The sequence below is a fragment of the Aphis gossypii genome, chromosome 2 (genome assembly GCF_020184175.1).
Source record: "Aphis gossypii isolate Hap1 chromosome 2, ASM2018417v2, whole genome shotgun sequence".
Classification (NCBI taxonomy): Eukaryota; Metazoa; Arthropoda; class Insecta; order Hemiptera; family Aphididae; genus Aphis; species Aphis gossypii.
Genome location: NC_065531.1, coordinates 36,160,216 through 36,181,764, shown reverse-complemented (window position 1 = coordinate 36,181,764; position 21,549 = coordinate 36,160,216). Strand labels below are relative to the sequence as shown.

At 25.1% G+C, this 21,549-nt stretch overlaps 5 protein-coding genes and 1 non-coding gene across 8 annotated transcripts; 3 read left to right on the top strand and 3 right to left on the bottom strand.

The window, feature by feature from the left end:
* The first annotated feature begins 636 nt into the window (after nt 1–636).
* LOC114127328 (H/ACA ribonucleoprotein complex subunit 2-like protein) lies at nt 637–2,451 on the top strand. 3 transcript variants are annotated; one of them, XM_050202102.1, is made up of 3 exons: nt 637–848; nt 936–1,100; nt 2,053–2,451. In XM_050202102.1, exons 2-3 carry the CDS (start codon nt 962–964, stop codon nt 2,355–2,357), a joined length of 444 nt encoding a protein of 147 aa, XP_050058059.1. In that variant the 5' UTR covers nt 637–848; nt 936–961; the 3' UTR covers nt 2,358–2,451. The 3 variants fall into 3 exon arrangements, with proteins under 3 accessions (XP_050058059.1, XP_027847350.1, XP_027847335.1); XM_027991549.2 differs by having other exon boundaries at nt 933–1,100; XM_027991534.2 differs by having other exon boundaries at nt 645–853; nt 933–1,100.
* LOC114126905 (Golgi SNAP receptor complex member 1) lies at nt 2,434–3,898 on the bottom strand. Its single transcript, XM_027990952.2, has 4 exons — nt 3,693–3,898; nt 3,167–3,339; nt 2,918–3,114; nt 2,434–2,850 (listed from the first exon to the last, which is right to left on the bottom strand). The coding sequence occupies exons 1-4, from the start codon at nt 3,715–3,717 to the stop codon at nt 2,541–2,543; spliced, it is 705 nt and encodes a 234-aa protein (XP_027846753.2). The 5' UTR covers nt 3,718–3,898; the 3' UTR covers nt 2,434–2,540.
* A 1,126-nt stretch (nt 3,899–5,024) lies between these two features.
* LOC114126889 (lambda-crystallin homolog) lies at nt 5,025–8,116 on the bottom strand. Its single transcript, XM_027990935.2, has 7 exons — nt 7,578–8,116; nt 7,405–7,457; nt 6,610–6,797; nt 6,107–6,315; nt 5,887–6,044; nt 5,680–5,822; nt 5,025–5,391 (listed from the first exon to the last, which is right to left on the bottom strand). Exons 2-7 carry the CDS (start codon nt 7,437–7,439, stop codon nt 5,180–5,182), a joined length of 945 nt encoding a protein of 314 aa, XP_027846736.1. The 5' UTR covers nt 7,440–7,457; nt 7,578–8,116; the 3' UTR covers nt 5,025–5,179.
* A 186-nt stretch (nt 8,117–8,302) lies between these two features.
* LOC114127348 (40-kDa huntingtin-associated protein-like) lies at nt 8,303–10,115 on the top strand. Its single transcript, XM_050202101.1, has 7 exons — nt 8,303–8,519; nt 8,597–8,643; nt 8,709–8,911; nt 8,979–9,204; nt 9,289–9,388; nt 9,450–9,571; nt 9,653–10,115. The coding sequence occupies exons 1-7, from the start codon at nt 8,452–8,454 to the stop codon at nt 9,814–9,816; spliced, it is 930 nt and encodes a 309-aa protein (XP_050058058.1). The 5' UTR covers nt 8,303–8,451; the 3' UTR covers nt 9,817–10,115.
* A 2,893-nt stretch (nt 10,116–13,008) lies between these two features.
* On the bottom strand, nt 13,009–13,212 carry LOC114127612 (small nucleolar RNA U3). The gene has a single exon (XR_003592695.1). It is a non-coding gene; the product is annotated as a small nucleolar RNA U3 (small nucleolar RNA).
* A 1,231-nt stretch (nt 13,213–14,443) lies between these two features.
* On the top strand, nt 14,444–19,189 carry LOC114127227 (arrestin domain-containing protein 3-like). The gene is made up of 6 exons (XM_027991419.2): nt 14,444–14,697; nt 14,760–14,942; nt 15,513–15,721; nt 16,809–16,991; nt 18,067–18,258; nt 18,328–19,189. Exons 1-6 carry the CDS (start codon nt 14,583–14,585, stop codon nt 18,562–18,564), a joined length of 1,119 nt encoding a protein of 372 aa, XP_027847220.1. The 5' UTR covers nt 14,444–14,582; the 3' UTR covers nt 18,565–19,189.
* Nucleotides 19,190–21,549: the final 2,360 nt, after the last annotated feature.

The window sequence follows — 21,549 nt, the reverse complement described above, 5'->3', positions numbered from 1 at the left end:
CTATTATAAATAATAAAAATTCTTCATAATCCTGTTTTCAGCACGATTATAGATATTATTCATTTTTATTTAATCACGGTTCTCAGTAGCATATTGCTTAATATTATACAGTTAAAGAAACTTATACAGACTTAGATCATAGTATATGTACTTTGTACTAGAGAGCCTAGATTTATATATTTATTTATTATCTAGGCTCTCTAGTATCTACTGTATACTATTGTATACTTAGATCTAAGTATACAGAATAGATACAGTCGTGGTAGTATAGTATGGTGTGATAGGACCACGATTAAAGATATACTAAATAAATATATTAATATTAATAAATATATTAAGTATATCTTTAATCGTGGATAGTACCTTAGTCCATAGGTAAAATACTAAAATGTATAACAAATCTTGGAGCACGGAATACAGCATAGAGTAATATTACTGTAAGGTCAGTTGTGTAATTGTAGTTAAGTTTTTTCCTTAATCATAACCATCACGAACTAAGATATAGTAAGATATAATATATTAGTATATTATATTAGTTCGTGATCACAACCGTTTATAGAATATTTATTCTATTTATCCGTGTATGTATAGAATATTAATTATTCTAAGTATCTATTTCTGTGCAGTATAAACTTTCAACTTAGGCTTTGGTATCAAATGTTACCATTTCTATTTTCTGTGCCATGAACATTTGTGTGGACAATGTTTGATCTTATCAGTTATTCAATTTACCCACGTGCGACAAGACAAGACTTGCCGACCGATCAAAACAAATATGAAATAACCTAAAACAGTTACAGAGTACAGACTTAAAGTATTCAATATTCATAGACGCTTAGCATTTTTGTGTAAGGTAAACAGTAAATACTAAATAATAGTGTATTTAAAGTATAAACATTAGAGAGTGAACTTCAAACTTATAATTTTTTCAGAAGCAAACGGTCAACTTACAATTTTAACTATGACAGAAGATACGAGCATAATTGATCCGAACAACAAAAAAGTTTCGTATTCCACGAGAATCAAATACCTTAATGAAATAGCCAAACCTTTGGCAACCAAGGCTCTTACAAAAAAGATTTATAAACTTGTTAAAAAAGGTTTGTATCATTTATAATAATAAAACCTAGATTTTATTAATAATCTAACTAAATAACATTGAAATGTTTATAATTTATAAACTACCTACTTACAATCCATCATTAATCTTCAGTTTATATATTTTTGTAACTTTGTTTATCCTTACTAATTTCTTCTCAAAAATTATAATTTATCAAACAAACCAAAACAATTACTTTATTTCTAAATTTTACATAGAATTGTTAACGAAATATATATTTTTCATAATGTTTATAACATGTGCCTTCTTAAGAGCATATAATACATGTATGAATTGTCTCTGTTGTACAAATATGGAAAATATGATGTTCAGCACTTCAGCTCAATCAATTTTATATATCATTAGTTTAAATATTATATTAAAGTAAAAAATACTAAAAGTATTTCAATAGTTCAAAAGTTAAGAAATATTATTTGTGTTTTTCACGTTATAATATTAAAGCAAATGATGAGTATTAAAATATTTTAATATTTTAGCATACATAACTAACTTTTAATTTTTTTAATAAAAAATGAATTTTTTAATACGTCAATTTACTGTATTTAATTTTAAAATTTATTAGTCTTCTTTAAGTTATTAATATAAAAAAAATATGAACATTTAACAAATGAGTGTGTTTTCCATCATTTTTCTTGTAATGAACCTAAGTTTATTTTATTCAGATTTGCCCATCCAAATGATTTAGTTATAGTAGATAGTATTCAATTTTTTTTTTTTTGGGGGGGGGGATTACTTTTAGTCAGATTTGTGAAACGGTTCAATATGTATTTGATTATTGAAACAGTGTAATAAATAATGTTTTAGTTGGTACACTAGTGAGAATACAATTATATCTAATAACTAAAATGAACTATAAATTAATTTTTTTTTTATTTGAATTACTGAATAATGCATGAATTTGTAGTTGATAATTGTCGTTTATTTTATTATAGCACATAAGGAAAAAACTTATTTAAGAGTTGGTCTAAAAGAAGTGCAGCGGAGAGTCCGAAGAGGCGAAACGGGTTTAGTAATTTTTGCTGGTGATGTTTCACCAATTGATATCATGAGTCACATGCCTGGTGTATGCGAGACAAAAAATCTACCTTACTGTTATGTGCCTTCACGTGAAGACTTGGGTTCATCAATGGGTGTTAAAAGATCTGCAGTCATGGTACTTGTTAGAAAACATGAAAATTATACAGATTTATATGATGAATGCCAGAGCGAGATCAAAGCTCTGCCCTATGATTTTTAGACTAATGGATTTAAATGTCAACTTTTTATTTTAACTATGAATAATGTTACAATTAAATATAATTAAACAAAATATATAATGTAAGTAAAATAAATTTATTTTTGTAATTATTTAAAAACAAAATTCGTAATAATACCCATGTATATATATATATATATATTAACCACCAATTTGAAAATGTTCCTAATGAAACGTATACAAGAGTATTATAAAAGTACATATAACAATAACTCCTCCAACTATTAAAGAATCACGTTTTTTACGCATATTAATTTTTTGTACAAGGGTGTTAAGAGCAGGAAATCTACTTGACAAATCGTGAAGTCTAGATTGTAAACGTTTAAAATGATGACGTTGTGATACTAAGTGTTCTCTGGTTTCCATTGCAATTGCGATCTGATCAGATACTAAACGATCTGAATTGCGTACATGTTCGTGTTCTTTGACATACAAATCCATACGCCTGTTTTTTGTTCCAGAATTCTTGTAGCCACTGAAAAAAAAAATTACCCAATAAAAGATTTGTTCATGCTTATTGTATGTACGAAATATTCATTTACTCAATGTCCTGCCGAACACTATGCAACAAATCTTCCCTTTCCCTTCGAGCTCTAACATTGGATTGTATTTTTTGAAACTCTTTAGTATAATCTTGTAAAATATCTCTGTGGCGCTGTACAGTATGTACATTTTGTGAAACTGTAGATTGTTCCCCATTAGAGCTCCATTCACTCATTTTTTCATTGACCGTATTAAGCTAAAAATCCAAAGACAAATAATTGTGTACATCTGTATAGAGGAAATTTTACCTTAGACAACAGTTCTTCAATTTCAGATGTGGCTGTTTCAAATCGATCATCGGACAATAACAACTGTGATTCATCATCGCTATACATCATAGGATTATTAGTACTTATTTTACTTAATGACACTAACATTGAGTCGATTTCTGTTTCCAGCCTTCTGGCCTGTTTCCTCAAATCTGCAAATAATAACAAATTTCAATTGAATACCACATTATTTTTTATTGTATTTAAATCCATTTTACATTTATTATTCTGACTATCTAGAAAGTAAAAATAATTGAATTAAGAAGTGTTTTTTTTTTTAATTAAATTTGTTATGCTTGGATTATGGTAGCTATTTAAAAACAACATTTTCCCCTGTTTAACGCTTAGGATAACAACTTAAGTGCGTAGTATGGGCACTCAATCAATTCAATTTCGATTATTCAGTCACTCAATGTTCTACATTTTTCGAATACCGAAGAAAAGAGCCTATAATCCAAACGTCATAAACAAAACCCAGGAAATACATATTATTATTACATTGTACCTTCCCATGACGGCGACAAAGCCATATTTTCTCAGTTGGGCACGGCGAGCAACGATTTTCAGACGTATTCGGCTCTTCATTCGATCATACGACCGGATGCGGATGTAAGATTGCAAAAACGAATATTGCACTAAGTTTAAGAGATGCGCCGTACACTCGACATTCATATAGTCATACGAAAAATTATGACGGACCGTTGATTGTGTCATTTTGATAAGAAGATAATATTGCTTATTTTACTTATTATCTGTGCTTCTACTCTTGATTACAGATAAAATAATCTATAATCATGAAACTCCTCTTTTAGAGTTAGTGGTTACTGATAGCAAAAACGCTTTAGATTATTGAGTTTTTCTAATTTGTGAGCAGAATAAATTAAAATTTTTGGTTTTTATCGTCTTTTTACGGCAGGCTTATTTTAAGATTTTAAAGGTCATATTATAATTTATAGCGTATATTTCAGTTATTTTTGGTATCTACTGAAAAATCCGAGCCCCGCTTATAATAATATACTAGACAATTATTATAGACAATTTTAAAAACGAACTTGATATTTTTTTTCAGCAACACTGGTTCTTACTTCTTACCAAATTCATTATTTTCAAAACGAGCTCAAAGTAAAGAATTATCAAATACTGTGCTATTGTGAACACTATCTGGCCACCATCAATTTTTTAAATAGCTTTTGTAATACAATTTTTATACCTACCTACATTAAAGTATTATGTACTTGCAACTATGTCCAAAAATTCTAATTTTTCATCACTTACAGCTTGGACATCAAAAGAAAAAACCCATTACGATTTTTGTATCGCTCTCCAATATCCTTATTAGGACATTGGATTCTAAAATGAGTTCCATCTACTGCACTGAATACCCTGGGAAATTACTTCATGATATAAAACATTATTAATTCAGCAATAATATCTTGTCTAGTATTTACTATTTGGCATTTTAATATAGTTTGGACGTATACTAGCTATAGTTCTTGAAACACACTTAACAGTTCTAGGTATATACAGTTGATTTATGAACAGGGCACAAGAATACAATTTAATATAATAATATAATAAATTATATTCATAATTATAATAAGTAAACAGGTATCTCATTTAAAAGTGATAGAGAGGAGTTGAATAAAAGTGAAACATTTAACATATTTCTGAAAAACTTGGCACAAGTATTTTAGTATTTAAAACTTAAGTGTCGTGTCATAAGTGCAATTTCTTTTAAATAAGTTTTATCATAATAAACTTCCTCAAAACACTGAACAGAGATACGTGAATAAATGAATATAAATGTATTCTTAATATAGAAATATATACTGAATAATTAATTTATATAATATAAAAATATTTATTTCTATTAAGTTTATAATTTTTAATGGATAATGGTTTTTGGTTAAACTACATAATATTATGCTACTGTAGATTGTGATATACCATATTAAATTATTATTAAACCATCTAACCAATAAAATTCTACATTTAATAATTATTATATTTTTTAAGTTGAGATAATTTTATCAAAGATTGATCTCTCCATAATCTACGTTTTGGGAGATCTTCCAAAGGAGTATTGGAATTTAATTGATCTCCAATCACTTTTACCAATGGTCCTTCAAACTTGGGCGATGGCTTGAATTGTTGACATACACCATACATTGAGTTTGAATAACGCTCTGTATAGTTCACAAATCCTAAAACCAATATTTAACAAATATTATAAAAACTGAATTGTAGATAAAAAGTAAATTAATATTTACAGTTTTTGTTATGTATAATTAATGTTATAAACTATATAAACAACAACACTGAAGTCAATATATTATAAAAGTCCACAATAGAAATAATACAACATATTAGTATCAAATAAATAAGTAGTGAGTACCTACATCAAGTAATTAATATATTATAAACTATAATCTATAGGTCTATCATCATTATACAATATAGAGAACTTAATGGCAAAATTAAATATGGCATACCTTCAGCATTTAAATGAGCAGTTTCTAATGGACCAAGAAATGCATAACGCATACCTAGACCTTCCGACATAACTGTATCAACATCTTTCACGTTAAGTACTCCATCATTTACAAGATGCCAACATTCATTCAATATAGCATACCTATTTAATTATAGTTATTATTTTAATAATTGTTTTATGTAAATTATCAATTTATGTTCTTAACTGAATGCGGTTCAATGCAAATCCTGGTACTTCTTTAGCAAGAGTTACAGGGGATTGTTTGATATCTTCCATAATTGTCCTTGTTTTCTTAATTACCCACTCTTCTGTCCATTCAGATGGTACAATTTCTACTAATGGCACAAAATATGGTGGGTTAACCTTTTAAAATACACAGTATTATATTAAACTTATTTAAAATAAGTAATACGGATTTTTCATACTGGGTGTGAAACAATTAATTGATTGCGATGTTCCATTTTTTCAGAAAGAACCGATGGCAAGAATGTAGAAGTAGAACTGGAAATAATAGTTTGAGAACCAATAATTTTATCAATTTGGTCATACAATTGTTGTTTTAAAGATAATATTTCTGGTATACATTCTTGAATAAGAATTGTATCTTCTACAACTTCTTCCAATTTAGTTACACCTGTATAATAAAAAAGAAAATAACAAATTTTAATATGATTCGATGAGAAAGGGTTTGAACTTTGAATTAATTATATTTAAATGTTAATTTATAAATAACCTAATTAACATTATTTAAAATGCTTACTTTATTTTTATTTTAATAGGAAATTTTCAAACATAAAAGACATTTACATATCACTATGACTATATTAATTTTTTTTGTGTGTATAAAATATTTGTATACTTGAATATTGGTACAAATTAAAATAACAATATAGCATAACATGTTAATTCAATTAAATTTGTCTGGTACCTTTAATAAGTTCAATTTGTTGATCAGCAGTAAGATTGCCTCTTAGAATTCCATTCTTTTCCATTGTTTTTAATTCTGATTTAATTTTTTCATAGGCAGTATTCACTAACTCTGAGTTAATGTCATAGATTATTACATTGTAACGAGCGCTTGCAAATAACATAGCCCAACTCTGACCTATTAGACCACTGAAAATTAAAAATTAATTTTTATAATTAAGTTTAGAATACACCTAATAGACTTTAATACATATCATGTAGTATGTCCTCCTATAATACTTGTAATCATTATTTTTTTCATAATATTCTTAGGTATAATACATTAATACATCCCATTTTATAAAAAAATGTTAAAATAAAAATGAATATATATTCAACAAATTTTAAGTTTTTTAGTAGACACTTAAATACTTAATATAATATATTATTAGACTCATATTAATATTTACTAGTCAATTAAGAACTATTAAATTTTAATAAAAACTGTATAAATCTAATTAAACAATTTTTTTAATTTATTTCATGAAACTTAGTTATTTTTTTAGAATTAATTTTGAAAATGGAATGGAATAAAATTTAATGAAATTAATAATTTTTAAGTTATGCTTCATGTTATTATCCAAAACTTAATTTTTCCTAAACCATATAACATACTATATTCATGATTAAAAATTATTGATGTTGAATAAAATAAATAAGGTACCTATAGTTAAAATATAATTAGTTAATAACCTAGTTATTTATTTAACAATATTTATTAATTTAAATAATATACTATACTCTGCTTTGCTTTTACCTTCCAATGATTCCAATTTTTCCTTTTCCAGCCATATTAATGAATTTAGATTCCTGTAATCGGTTTTAAAACCGTTAATTTTATATATTAATTTAATATGTGAAATTATATTTAACAAAGAATAAATATGTTTTTAACTTTGAAAGAAAATGACCTATTTAGTAGGTACTTACTGTAGTCTGTAATGCAGTAAATAGTAATCAGTCTGATTATAAGAATTATGAATAACAAGAATACCTATTAATGATATATTATCTTTGTTTCAGTTAATTGTTCATAGATAATTCAACTATAGTTCACTAGGTAATCATTATAATAATATAATACGTCCCAATTAGGTACTTTGGAATTGGAACTACATAGCTGGTTAGAAAGTCGTTAGAAAACAGAACTACAGAAGTAAACACAAAACACTATCTTGTTTGTTCCTATCACGGCTATAGATAATAGGTTTAATATTCGTGGCTGCTATTTAAACTATCAACATGAAATAAATAATTTCTGATTTCATCATTCATATTCATTTGAAACATAAAGTGAATGAGGTCAACATTGTTGGACACCTTTTTGCTAGCAGATTATGGCATTTATTTTATTCAGTACCTACTTAAGAAATGTACAAATATGAAATAATGTAAATTAAACATTTGTGGACCGTGGTTTACAAAATGACAAATGAGTAAAGTCGTAAAGAGTAAAGACGGTCAACCGTCAACGTCTGTAATATTATTGATTTGATTGAGTGTTTTTTTGTGAATCAGTGAGTAGGGACCATGTTAACCATGCTAATCATAACCGTATATAATAAAAATATATGGCCTCGATAAAAAAAAAATGATAACGTATTATCATTTATCAAGTTTACTTGTAGTACTTTATTTACATAACAAATTAATGAAGTAAAATAATAGGTACTTGGTAAGAATAGCCAATAGGTTGTTTTATTTAAAAATTGTAATAATTGTATATTTGTATAACAAATATTATATAGTTAATAATTATCATAGATGAAGTAATTATATATATTTATAATTATAGTATTTTAAAATGGCTAGTTTCAGTAATTCCGAAGAAATTATTTACCATTATAAGATAATACTAAATAAAACAAAAAAGTAATACATAAACGGTTTTAATTTATAATATATTTTGTCATTTGAGTTCTTTAATAATCACATCTTTATTTTTTTAGAAAATTGTTTAGAAAGCTAAACACATCAGAGCCTAGTGACCAATTTGGTAAGATTACTTACACTTATTTATTTAGGTACATTTTTGATATTTTCTTCTGTTTTATACTTAAGCCAAACTAGCAAATTTCTGTCAAAAGAATGACAAACATGATTATGCTGCATTGTGTTGGCAAGCTGTGGCCAAATGTGAAGAGTCGATGGATCACAACTGTGAACAAGCTCTTGCTCATCAAAAAGCAGCTCGTCAATTTTTTTCCGAATTTAAGAAGACTGAATCATCTGGTTTAATATCTCCATATAATGAAAACTTACAAGTTAGATATTTACACATGAGTTTGCATCTAATTGATTATTCATTTATTTATAATTTTAATACTTTAGGCTGGGCTAAGTGAAATGAGACATGCCGAGGATAGTTGGCAAGGGAACTTATTTGAAAATGTTTTGAAAACTTCAATTCGTCTTGAAACAGCTGAAACTCTTGTAGGTTTAGGTAAATTAGACGATGCGGCTTTTATTGGAAGTAGTTTGATTGATGTACCACATGAATGTCCTACACTTAAATTGGCTATACTTGAACAAATAACTTCCATTCAAATTCTATCCGGTATTAATATTTGTTCATAGCATATTTTACTATTTTAAATTGGGAATATTATGTTTTAATTCAAACAAATGTTATTTTTTGTAGAAGATTATGAAGGTGCTCTTTTAACATTCACAGAAATTGCAAATACTATTTCTTGTATAGATAATGACACTATTGGTATTTATAATGATATTTTATTCAGGTAAATATTTTATTAAATTTTTATTAAATATTTTTACCAATTTAATTTTTTTAAATTTTAGATGTGAAATATCACGAGTATTTTTATTACTTATACTTAAACCTACTCGCCAAAAAATGCCAAGTGATTTAGCTTCAGTGTTGGAAAAATACATGTGGATTAATGGAAATTTTGATTCTCCAGGTAATCTTTGTATTTATTTTTTCATTATATAGTTATTATACATTTAACTTTTATTAACATTTTACTATTTTATTATTTTAGTTCCTTATATATCAGATATTATGTTCCGTCTACTTCGTTCTTTGGTAAAAGCATATCAACTTGGTGAAACTACCTGTTTAGGTACAATTGAATCTGATTTTACTCCACACTTAACATCAGAACAAAGACATTTATTAGCAGTATTAATCAATACACTGACATAGCTCCGCTTTTTTATATTAATTAATTATATTAAATATATTTTATAGTCTTTAAAAATCAATATTAATTTGTTATGATGTAAATTATATACTATTAATTGTAAGAGTTTTTTCACTATTTTTTGTACATTGAAAAAATGTTATTGTGTTGTAAACATTCTATACATAGATTGTTAAAATTTTAAATTTAAATCAAATACATTGTATGATAAAATTAAGTTAATCTTGAAAAGTATACTAACTTAAAAATAACTAGATATTTTTGAGCAAAGTTAAAATATAGATTCCAACAGTCAATCTAAAATACTGTTGTATGAAATATATATATATATATTCTAGACTGCAAATTACTCTGTTTTAATGCAAATGTATATACTTATCTTATATTTTGCATCATTAACTTAATTCAGTGGTTCAAATTTTGTGGTTTTAAGTTTAATATTAGAGTGATTTAAACATTTACATTTTTACTATATTTTTTTGAACCTATTATTAAATTTAAAACATTATCTAGGGCACCTTATAGGCTTTTATTGATATTTTCATTTTCAAGCGAGTTATGAGCGCTTAAAATTATTATCTTTTACATGATTATAACTTAGTTTAAATTTAAGATATTTATAAAAGCTTATACCTAATCTACATTTCCACATTAATAAATTTGAAATAACATAATAAAGTTTGTTAAGATATTTGTTCATTTTAAAATATATTATTTAATTTTACATAACTAAAGAAATTATAAATACTTTAATGTTTCTCAAATAATATTGAGTACTCATAATTAGAACCAAGCATGTTAAGCCAGCACTTACAATAAATTTGTTTGTTTGAAAGATAAGTACAAATGTCTGAGTATTTTATACTATATTTATTCAAAATATGTCCTTAATATTCCAGCATTAAAATAATTTGTTTTTGTTGTATTTTATACCACACCTAATATTATTATATTTATGATTTATAGAACTAATTGATTTTTTTGCTGTGTTTTATACATATCTGAATAGTTTAGTATGGTTATTATATTTAATTAGGTATTTAAAGTTTGGTAGAATGTATTTTATTGGGGAAATTGTGTTAATTTTGTACTGTCATATTGTATGATAACAGGATGAATCATATTTCATCTGGTGAAATCTACTTCATCCAGGGCTTCACAAATCATAGCATTGGCACAATGGCAGTGGATGACAAAAACAAAATTTTTTCATTTATACCACTTGTTATTTCACTTTCATACTCTCATACACTTAATTTCAAATGTTAATAAATAAACTCTTAATGTAATATTTATACACACAAATAAATAGTTTATAAAATTAAAAATATGGATTTTTAGTTTAAAATCAAATATAAACTTTTGGTGCACTAACAAAATATAAGAGTGAATACAATAAGGACAGTATTAAATATTAGGGTAGCCTATACCTATTTTAAGTATTTCATAATAAATTGTATACAACTATTTGATGAATTAACTAATAGGTAATTGTACTGCATGAAACATGACTATTTACAATGTAAATTAGATATAAACTACAAAAGGTAATGAATTAATTTAATATGTATCAAAATTCTTTACTTTAAGTTAATGATTGGAATTTGAGGTTTTATAAGTTATAAAATCACGTTTAGTAAATTAAATACCTAATAAAGTAATAACCAAGTAAATGATTTAATTAAAATTTAATAAGTTATAATTCACAAATAAATCTATATAATTTATTTTAGATTCTGAACAGAATGATGAATGTATTAAATTTTTTTTTTGTGTGTATACGAATTTATTACTTAAAGGGTTAGATTATCCATAGGGCCTCCCGCCCCAGGCCCTAGGTTTGTTGTAACTCAAAAACGTATCACCATTGATTATAAATACTATTATAAAACATTTTAAATTACTTATTACTATAAGTACTATAACTATTTATACTATTACTGTAAATATTTTAAATGTTTTCTAGATATTTATATTATCGTTATCTATTCTATACACGGTTAATTTTTTTTTTTATCTGAGCTATATACAGACAACTGAAATTTTCGATTTTTCCAAATATTTTTTTTTTTTAATAATGTCGATAAAAGAATGTTGGATGTCAAAAAATTTAATAGAAGGTTTTTTGTATTAAGTTGTTCTTATTATAGTTAAAAAAAAAAACAAAACAAAAACCGCTATAATCACTTTTTTTGTTTTTTTGATAAGTGTTAAAATTTCAAATGTTTACGAAATATGTCAAAACCCAAAACAAAGTTTGCCTATAAGTTTTTTTTCTAATAGGTAACTAAAAAGAAAATTCGAGCGTTATTGTAAAAAACAGTGTTATGAGGGTCTAAATTGTGAATTTTTACTAAAATGCGTAACGATAACGATTGGCATTTTGCCATTTTTTGTTTATCTTCATACTTCATAATTTAATTTTTTCAAAATATTTCGCTTATTCTAAGACTATTTATAAGCATTTGAAATATTCGTTTTTAGATTATGAACGAACTGATGAATGTATTTATTTTACAATGATGTGTGTTTTTTTCTGTTTCTGTGTACAGCATAACTTACCAAAATAATGCTTAAATTTCGAACTTCAGGGGTGGTTTTCGATGGCAAATAAGTGAATATCCTTAGTGAATAATGCATGTGTATATAATATGTCAAAAGTAAGATTTTTTCAACAGTTTCACTATTTATAAAATCGAAAAATGACCTCTCTAAAGTACCAGCTTAAGAATAATACTTTTCAGAAAAGATGCTACACTTGATACTTTTGAGCAAGTTTAGGAGGAGAAAAAAGTGTTTACAGAAAAAAAGAAATGAGCATCATTGTAAAACTAATACAACCAATACATTCTTCGCTTCACTCAGAATCAAATATTAATAACCGAATAATCGTTATTTATTAAATTATTAAAACTCGAGGCGATTTCGTTTTCTAGCGCAAGTACTCGGTGTGCAGCTGATGAGCCCTGAAAAGAGAAATGTTCATAAAGTTAATTACCTATTTAAATAGTTATAAGTTATAACTTATACCTTATAAGAAGTAAAAAGTTTGTCGTAAAAATAAGTTATATACTTTTTTTATTTCATATTCACAGCAACAATTATTAGATAATTAAATTGATTTAATTTAAATTAAAAATTTTAAAGATAATTTTTATTTGATTTAATATAATGCAATTAAGTTGAAAAAGTGGACCACTCAGACTGTCCACCCACCATCCGGCGAACCGTAAGCGATCATCGTTGCTGAATTACCATAATCGCGGTGCGATAGGTAACCAGCGATCTCACGCTCAGGTGGATGAACTAGTCTCATCATCGTGGCTGATGACGACTCCAGATTTGCACCTGGAGGGGACGATGCATACTACAGAAATGATCCTGTGAAGTATGATCTTAACTTCAATAATGAAATTTGCTCTTTCTTATAGTAAAAACCATCACTTTGACTCGTCAGTTGGACATTAATACAACAGGTAAATTTAATATCGAATATGATACTGTCGTCTATTTTACTCCTTAGTCATATTAGGTATATACAGTTATGTTTGAATGGTATAAAATATCTTCTGGTTCTCGATTATTATTGTGATAAAATCACGGATTTATAACGAATTATAATTAGATACAAAAACATTTTATAAAAGCGCCATCTACCGGACGTATTGATTTGACGAGGAACGAATGGAATTTATATTTTTCTTATCCAGTAAAAAGAATTCCTAAATTCTTAAATTCTTCGATATTATTGATAATTATTTTCTTACTGTATGGTTTATAATGTTAAAGTTAATACAGTAAGTTGTGCCAAACAATGGTAAATACTTAATGCTTGTATAAAATTCGTGGTATAAAGGGTGATCAACAAATAAAACTTAATCAATACCTATAAAAAAAAAAAAAGTGGTGTTTTAAAATTTATATAATGCCCCACAGAAAATGAAAAGGTATTAGTTTATAAAAACAGATCAAGCCTTTTCTAAAGAATAGTATTTCATAAAATTTATTTTCAAAATAAAATAATATAGTATAATAAATATCTGATACTTTCATCATCTCATTTTTGTTTACCCGTAGTGTCGAACTGTCGGAGGTACTGCAAAAAAATAACCCCGTGAAAAAATAACCACGGAAAAAATGACCCCAATTTGTAAATTAATCTAAATAGATCTAAATTAATCTAAACAGCAGACTGATACCTATATTATAGTTGCCTATATTTTTTATTATTTCATTTTAATATAACGAAAATAATTTAAAAATAAAATAATAAGTACCTAATTATATTAAATGTAAACATCATTATAAAATTTAAATTATTTTGTGATCCAATTTTGTAAGGCGACTCATATGGGTTAGAAAACATGGATATAGTATAATATATTAGTTAGGTACTAGTGTACTACTTAGGAATAATAGTTAACCGTAAATGTTATACTTACTGAATGTTACATCCTTTGTAAATTAATAAAAAATTAATTCTTATCTAAAGCCTAATATTATGAAGTGCATAACAAATACATATACATATATATTTTTTTCTCGGAATTGGTCATACTTGCATAATAATTACTAATCCAAAGTTATATTATTATAAATTAGGTAATAAAACGTTGCAAGTTGTAACCTTATTTAATTGTCAACAACCATTCAGTATAAGTACATAGGTAGATACCCAAATTAATAATGATAAATATATTTTTTTTAGTTCATTCTGTTTTAATACAATATTGTAAAATTCAACATAGCATGGTTTAACTAAAATAATATGGATGTAAACAATATACATATTATATTTGATAATCCTACTGCAGTTTTTTTCCCTGGTGAAATAATTACTGGCCGAGTTCTACTTATTGTTAGTAATTTCATTAAAATAAAAAGTAGGTAAAATAAATCTTTGGTATATTAAATGTATAAAATAAAAAATTGTATTATGTTTCAGAAGTAAAATTAAAATTTAAAGGAGAAGGTAATGTGTTGTGGAGAGAACATAATGCTATGTCCAGAAGAAATAGTAGGAATGGATTAAGAAAGCATAGCCTTACACATAATAAGACTAAAACTGAAAGATATACTGCAAAAGAAGAATATTTTAATCACAAAATATTATTAGCTGGTGGGGAACGTGAGTAAATATTTTAATATAGTTCAGCATTACTAAATATTTAAATAACTAAATAAATATCATATATATTGTATGCTATTTTAAGGCAATTGCCTCAAGTTAAAAATGGGTTTGTAGGTAGATGGATATCGGGAAATAGATTAAGTATGATAAAAAGTTTTTAATAATAATAATTATACTAATAAGTAGAAAAAAATATATATTGATGTTGTTGAGTGTGCATAGGTAGTAAACTTGTAGTTTGCCACAGGTCTGAAAATTGTTTAGTACATTATTGGATGAATTTATTGTTTGAACAATTTATTCCCATATTGCAATAAAAGGTTAAATAGCATCAAATATGGTATTTTAAAAGCATCAATTTCTGTTTTTTATTTATGATAGTATATAAATTATAGTTATGAAATATTCTTTTAAAAATAAAAAATATTTAAAATAAAATGTAAATGGTGTAAACATAAATGTCAAATGTCATAAACTATAGATATGATATTAAACAAATAGGAAATTATGTAAAACATTATTAGATTTAAGATTTTTTAATTAACTAATATTTTTGATATGCTTTAGGAAAACTACATTTAAAAGAGGGTGAACATGTTTATCCATTTAGTGTTTCCTTGCCAGATAACTTACCATCAACATTTGAAGAAGAGTATGGACGTATACAATATACAGCCAAAGTAGTAATTAATATACCTTGGGATATTAAAAAAGGTAAAGAAATTGCATTTGAAGTTATTTCTGGCTTAAATTTGAATGATGAACCATCCTTAGCTGTAAGTATAAGCTAAAACATGTTAAATTTTATATCTTTGAAGATTTTGTATAATAGTTGTAATATTGAAACACGTTTATAGTTTCCATATCTAATAGAAATTAAAAATTAATTTCTGGAACTTAAATTTTTATAGAGTTAAAAACTTAAATTCAGGACTTAGTTTTGTTTTTTTTAAATAAAAGTATTATATTAAGATGAGGGTGGGTATATAGAATCATACGATCACTCACTAGTCAATGACGGTTGAATTCCTGTGATTGATAAATTATAAATTTTTAATGGATATTGGGCATTGGAAATTGGCTATATACCTGTATCCATATGTACAATATATAAATAATACTATTTTAAATTTTTATCATAGTCAATATAACTAAAATAAGTATCTATACTTAAAATTTTATCGGTGGGTAATATGCTCAATAAATTTAAAAAACTACTATTCAGTATTCAATAATTAGATAAGTTAGAGTCAACAGATGACAAAAATATAACTTTCAAATTCATTTTAAAATCCTTGAAGTTAAATTTCTAAAAATCTCCTTCTTAAAACTTACTTATATTAATAAAGAATCTTTTATTTCTTTGAACAATTTATAGTTTATCGATCCAGTGGTTAAACGTTGAACTAGGCGTTATATATCAGTCAATCAATATTTTTTTTCATAAAATATATACCTAGTGTATAATATACAAGTATAAGATATTAATTTTATTGAATGAATTGTATATTTATTATATAAATAAAATATATGTAGTTTTTCATGGGTATGACGAAATCATACATAATAGGTATTGTATGTTTAAATACTCGAAAATATATATATATAAATGTTATACCTTTGTCATATACATACAGATATATTATAATCTATTTATTATATATAATAATATTAATATACATTAATATACCTACCAACTAATATAAGTTCATATAAATATATGAAATACTTTAGCAAAACCAATTTCAATACAATAATGCTCCACTGAATCAAATAAGCAGACAATGTCATAAATAATAATTTAGGTCAATTAGGTACCTATATATTTTCTTTTTAGTGTAACTGTTAACATTTTATTTTCAGGAACCTAAAATACTAGAAAGAGAGAAGTTTTACTGTTGTTGTTGTTGTAAGTCTGGACCAATGACAATGATTGTCTATGTACCTTATACTGGTTTTGTTCCTGAACAATCTATACCGGTTACAGTTGAACTGGATAACAATAGCAATGTGGATGTAGATTCTATAAAAATAAAACTGGAAAGAGTAATAGTTATCTTATAATTAGGGCTCAGGTTTATATGTAAACATATTATGTTTTTACTGTACCTAACTAGATACCTAATGTAATTCAGGCAAGAGATAAATTAATTTCAAATAATTTTTTATAAAATGAACTAGGTAAACTTGATATTACATATTTTTAAATATTTCTCACTAATTCTATTTTTTTCTTATATATTCACATAATTTTGATTTACAATATATTATATAGTATATTTTGTCAAATGTATAATTTTAAGCCTAACCAATAATTACAAGTGGGGACATAGTTAAGTGCAATCAAGTACTATTACAATAACTTTAATAAAATAAAAGAGGTTGTGTTCGTTTGATCCTATTTTAGTAGTTTCTGTTCAAAAAGTGATTAAACTATTCAGCAAAGGTAATAAAAAAAATAATTTAATTTATACATTTGTCAATTTTAAATTTTTAGAAGTTAAAAAAATCAACTAGAAATGTGTAAAATACTAAAATGACTTTAATTTAAAGTTTAGGAATCATAGAAGAAGCTGTAGAAAGTATAGAACAAGTACAAGGACCATTGGAAGTGGTTATTTAAGAAAAAAATGTTCAGTTTTTTAAATAAAAATCTTGGTTTAAATTCCATAAAATTAATGAGACTGTGGAAAAATGAGACATTATAGCAGACTGAACTCACTGTTTTGAATATTGCAAAAATAAAATTTGCACCAATTGGCAATTACATCAATTGACATTGAGAGTTCTTTCAGTTGGTATACATCTGCATTATTGACAAATCATAGAGCATTCAATTTTGAGTTTTTGACAATTCAGTTTTTTTATTTTCCTTTTTTTTAATCATTTATAAAATAATTTTTAGTTTTTTTTTAGAATGTTTTGTTTTTGTAAATTTTTATAACCATCCATAATTTTATTATTTTATCACTTACAAAGTGATTTTGTATTACATATAAAATATTTACATATTTTGGTTTTTAGTAGGTACATATAAATCCGAGCTCTACTCATAAATCATAATAATATATTAAATAGATAATATTTATTAATTTAAAGAATATTGTGTTTTATTATATAGGTACTGAAATTTAAAGCACGGTTTCCAAGTAGTAAAATAAAGTCTAAACTATTTACAATTGTCAATGTATGTATAGATGGTGTTGAAAAACACACTTCAAAAACTCGCGTGGAACAAATTAAAATTCCAAATAATTTGACGATACCAAATTTAAAACATTGTGGTATTATAACTGATACATATACTCTAAATGTAATTAAATCACATAATATTATTGCTTTAAGCTCGTAATTTAATTTAATTGTTTTTTTGTTGTTGTAGGTTGAGGCCTGCGTCAATGGCGGATACATAAATGAAGTAATTTCTGTTAATATAAAATTGGGTAATACACCATTGACAATAGCAACCCATCCTCATCAATTTGATTATTCTTTTCAATCGTTGAACCAAAGTTATTTTTCCCGCGAACAAATTCCAGAAAATCCTCATCCATCAGTAGGGCTTACTAAGCCAATTTCAGTTCCTGGATATGCTCAACTAGTAATTCAAAGTAACTAATTATACTCAGTTCCACATTATAATCAAGAAAATTGGATGATTCTCGCACAAAACAGTTCACTGTATATTAAATTATCTACATACTCGGATCCAAAAACACCATTTCAATCTTTGGGTTCAGAAATAGCAGCTGATATACAAAATAGAATCTATCACTACATTATTGTTTAGTTACATCTACTTGTTGATTAATTACTATTTATCTGCTTCCATAAAAAATATCAAATCATTAGATTCATAGAACCAATTTTCTCAACTACCACTGTATGCTATTCTACTATCAGATTATCTAACTACCTATTAAATTAAAATCAACTTTGCTATACTTATAAGTTATAACTCAATTAAAACAACTTACACATAGAATGCAGTATTCATATTAAATATATGAACTACAAATAAAAGTAAAGAATTTTAAATTAAAGTTTAGATACTATAATCATCCATTATAGATAATATAGTTTAATTATTTATAAACAGTTTTATAAGTCAAAATTGACATAAAATAGCATATTGATATGTGAATTACACATTTTATACTTACATATTAATGGTTTTTTTACAAAATTGAATGTATAGAACATTGATACTTTTTCTATTTGTGATGGCTAATGATAAGAGTTCAATTCTTTTTTTTTAATAAAGTTATTGTAATAATTAAAATCTATTTTTGTTTTATATAAGTACCTATATAGTTCCTTCAATAGCTAAAATTGTATGAGTATTTATTATTTAAATTTAATATTTGAAACATCAAGCAGTATAATATGTTACATTAATATGATACATTTTTGTGATTCCTAGGTATATAACAATGGCTAAAATACTATGTTCCCTGACACACTTTGTATCCCAAGTTGTATTACATGTTTTTAGTTTTGATTGCAGAAATAAGTAATAACAAAAATTTAGGAATTTCAATACAATTTAAAATATTTTGAACTTATATTTGTATTTATTTTATGTATTTTTAGTAGGTACCTACCAACCTACCAGTATCATATAAATAATGTTAATAGGTAAGTGGTACCTACATAAGAGGGAAGGGATTTTGGGAGTTAATGAGTTACAAGTGTTACAACTGTCAACTTCCATAGGTTTTTGTGCTATAAAAATTTGTCAAAGCCCAAAGGTATAGCAGTTAAATTAACAAATGTGTTCCTTGAAATCAGATGTATTTTAGGCCCCACAGTATATAATATTATATTTAAATGTTTAAATAATAGGTAATAATAATAAAATTACAAAAGTTTTCATTTATAGTACCTATAATCTATATAAATATAATATAATAGTGTATAAAGTGTATTAGTCATTAATAAAGTGGTTTATATTGTATCTATGTATTCTAGCATTCTAGCATTCTAGCATTCTAGCATCTAGTAGTTATGTCATTATTTACATTTACACGTCATAAAATCAATATCTTAGTTATAATATTAGTTTTTTATAATCTTTTATTTTATCAATAAATATTTATTGACATACCTACCCATTATGTACTTAAAACCTCGATTTAAGATATCTATATCTTAAATCGTGCTTCAAATATATTACACATATTATACATAATAATATTGATATTGTGTATACTGTATGGCTTTATGCCTATCTAATCTACTAAAATATATCTTTATACAAAATTATTTATTTATAAAGAAAAAATAACATAAATGTTTATAGTATTATTAATATGGTATTGAATTATTTTAATTTTATATTAATATTTACGTATAAACGAAAAATAAAAAAATAATTTTAACTTGATGGATTATTTTTATATCAACTGCGAAAAGCTAAGTTATTTTAACTGCCAATTAAACTACTTAAGTTTAAAAGTAGATTAGAAAATAAATTAACTAGTTAATTAAAAAAGTTAAAAACATTTTAATAAAGGGGGCAACCTTTGAGAAATTGTTATTTTATTAAGTTAAGTGTTTAAAATTAAACTGTATGTTATTAATTATCAAAAAACAGTAGGTATAATTACAGTTACAGTTGTACATTATTTTTTTCATTCATCGTAGACATGTTATAAAATTACATCATAGAACAGTAATTTATATAACATTATAATAATTAATGATACAATGTTTTGAACACGAATTAAGATATAGGTGGTACCTTAAAGATATATCTAATTAATTATGATATATCTTAATTATATAGGTATCTTAATTCATGGTTTTGAAATTGTTTTCTTATTTCTGATATTTTTGTTCAGTTTTCATATATGATAAATGATAATGAATAAAATGTAAACAGGTACCTGGCAGTACTTCTTTGATAAGAAAATTACTATTTTTTACATATTTTATAACATTGAAACTTTTGAAAGATAATTTCATAGATCATACAGCATACACGTGTTACGTGTAAGAGGTGTAGGTATAAGAGATACAGTTAATAGAGATGTGTAAATATTTGCTTTTCAGTATTTTAGATAAGACTCTTCTTTGTCTCTATGACTAAATATCAAATAGCAAATCGTAAATTTCATAAAAAGTTGTGTTCTGTATCTTATAACTTATATTTGTATAAAAAAATTTGTTTTTTGATTTTGTTTATTATTTCAAAATTAAGATTCCTATTAAATGTTAATGAAATAGTTTAGGTAAGTATACATTTGTAGTAGTTTTATAATCCTTCTACATAAAAGTGTTGTGTATCATAAATAGTATGTAGGTAGTAGGTACCTACTGTTAATATCATCATTCTTCATTACTGTTTGTCTATAATCATTAATCCTATAGTAGCTATTAATTGGCAATTGTCTATTATATACATTAAATAGGTACTTCTTAAAATCAGATAAAAAAAAATTAAAAACTTATTTATTTGAAATTTGATCGAAACTGTCTATATTAGTTATTTTAATATAAATTTAAATATGAAATTGGTTAAAAATTCCATTTTAAAAAAAGTTGAAAGTCTGGTCTCAGTTTTTATTGTCAGACAAAAAGTTCGAAAATACAAAATATTACA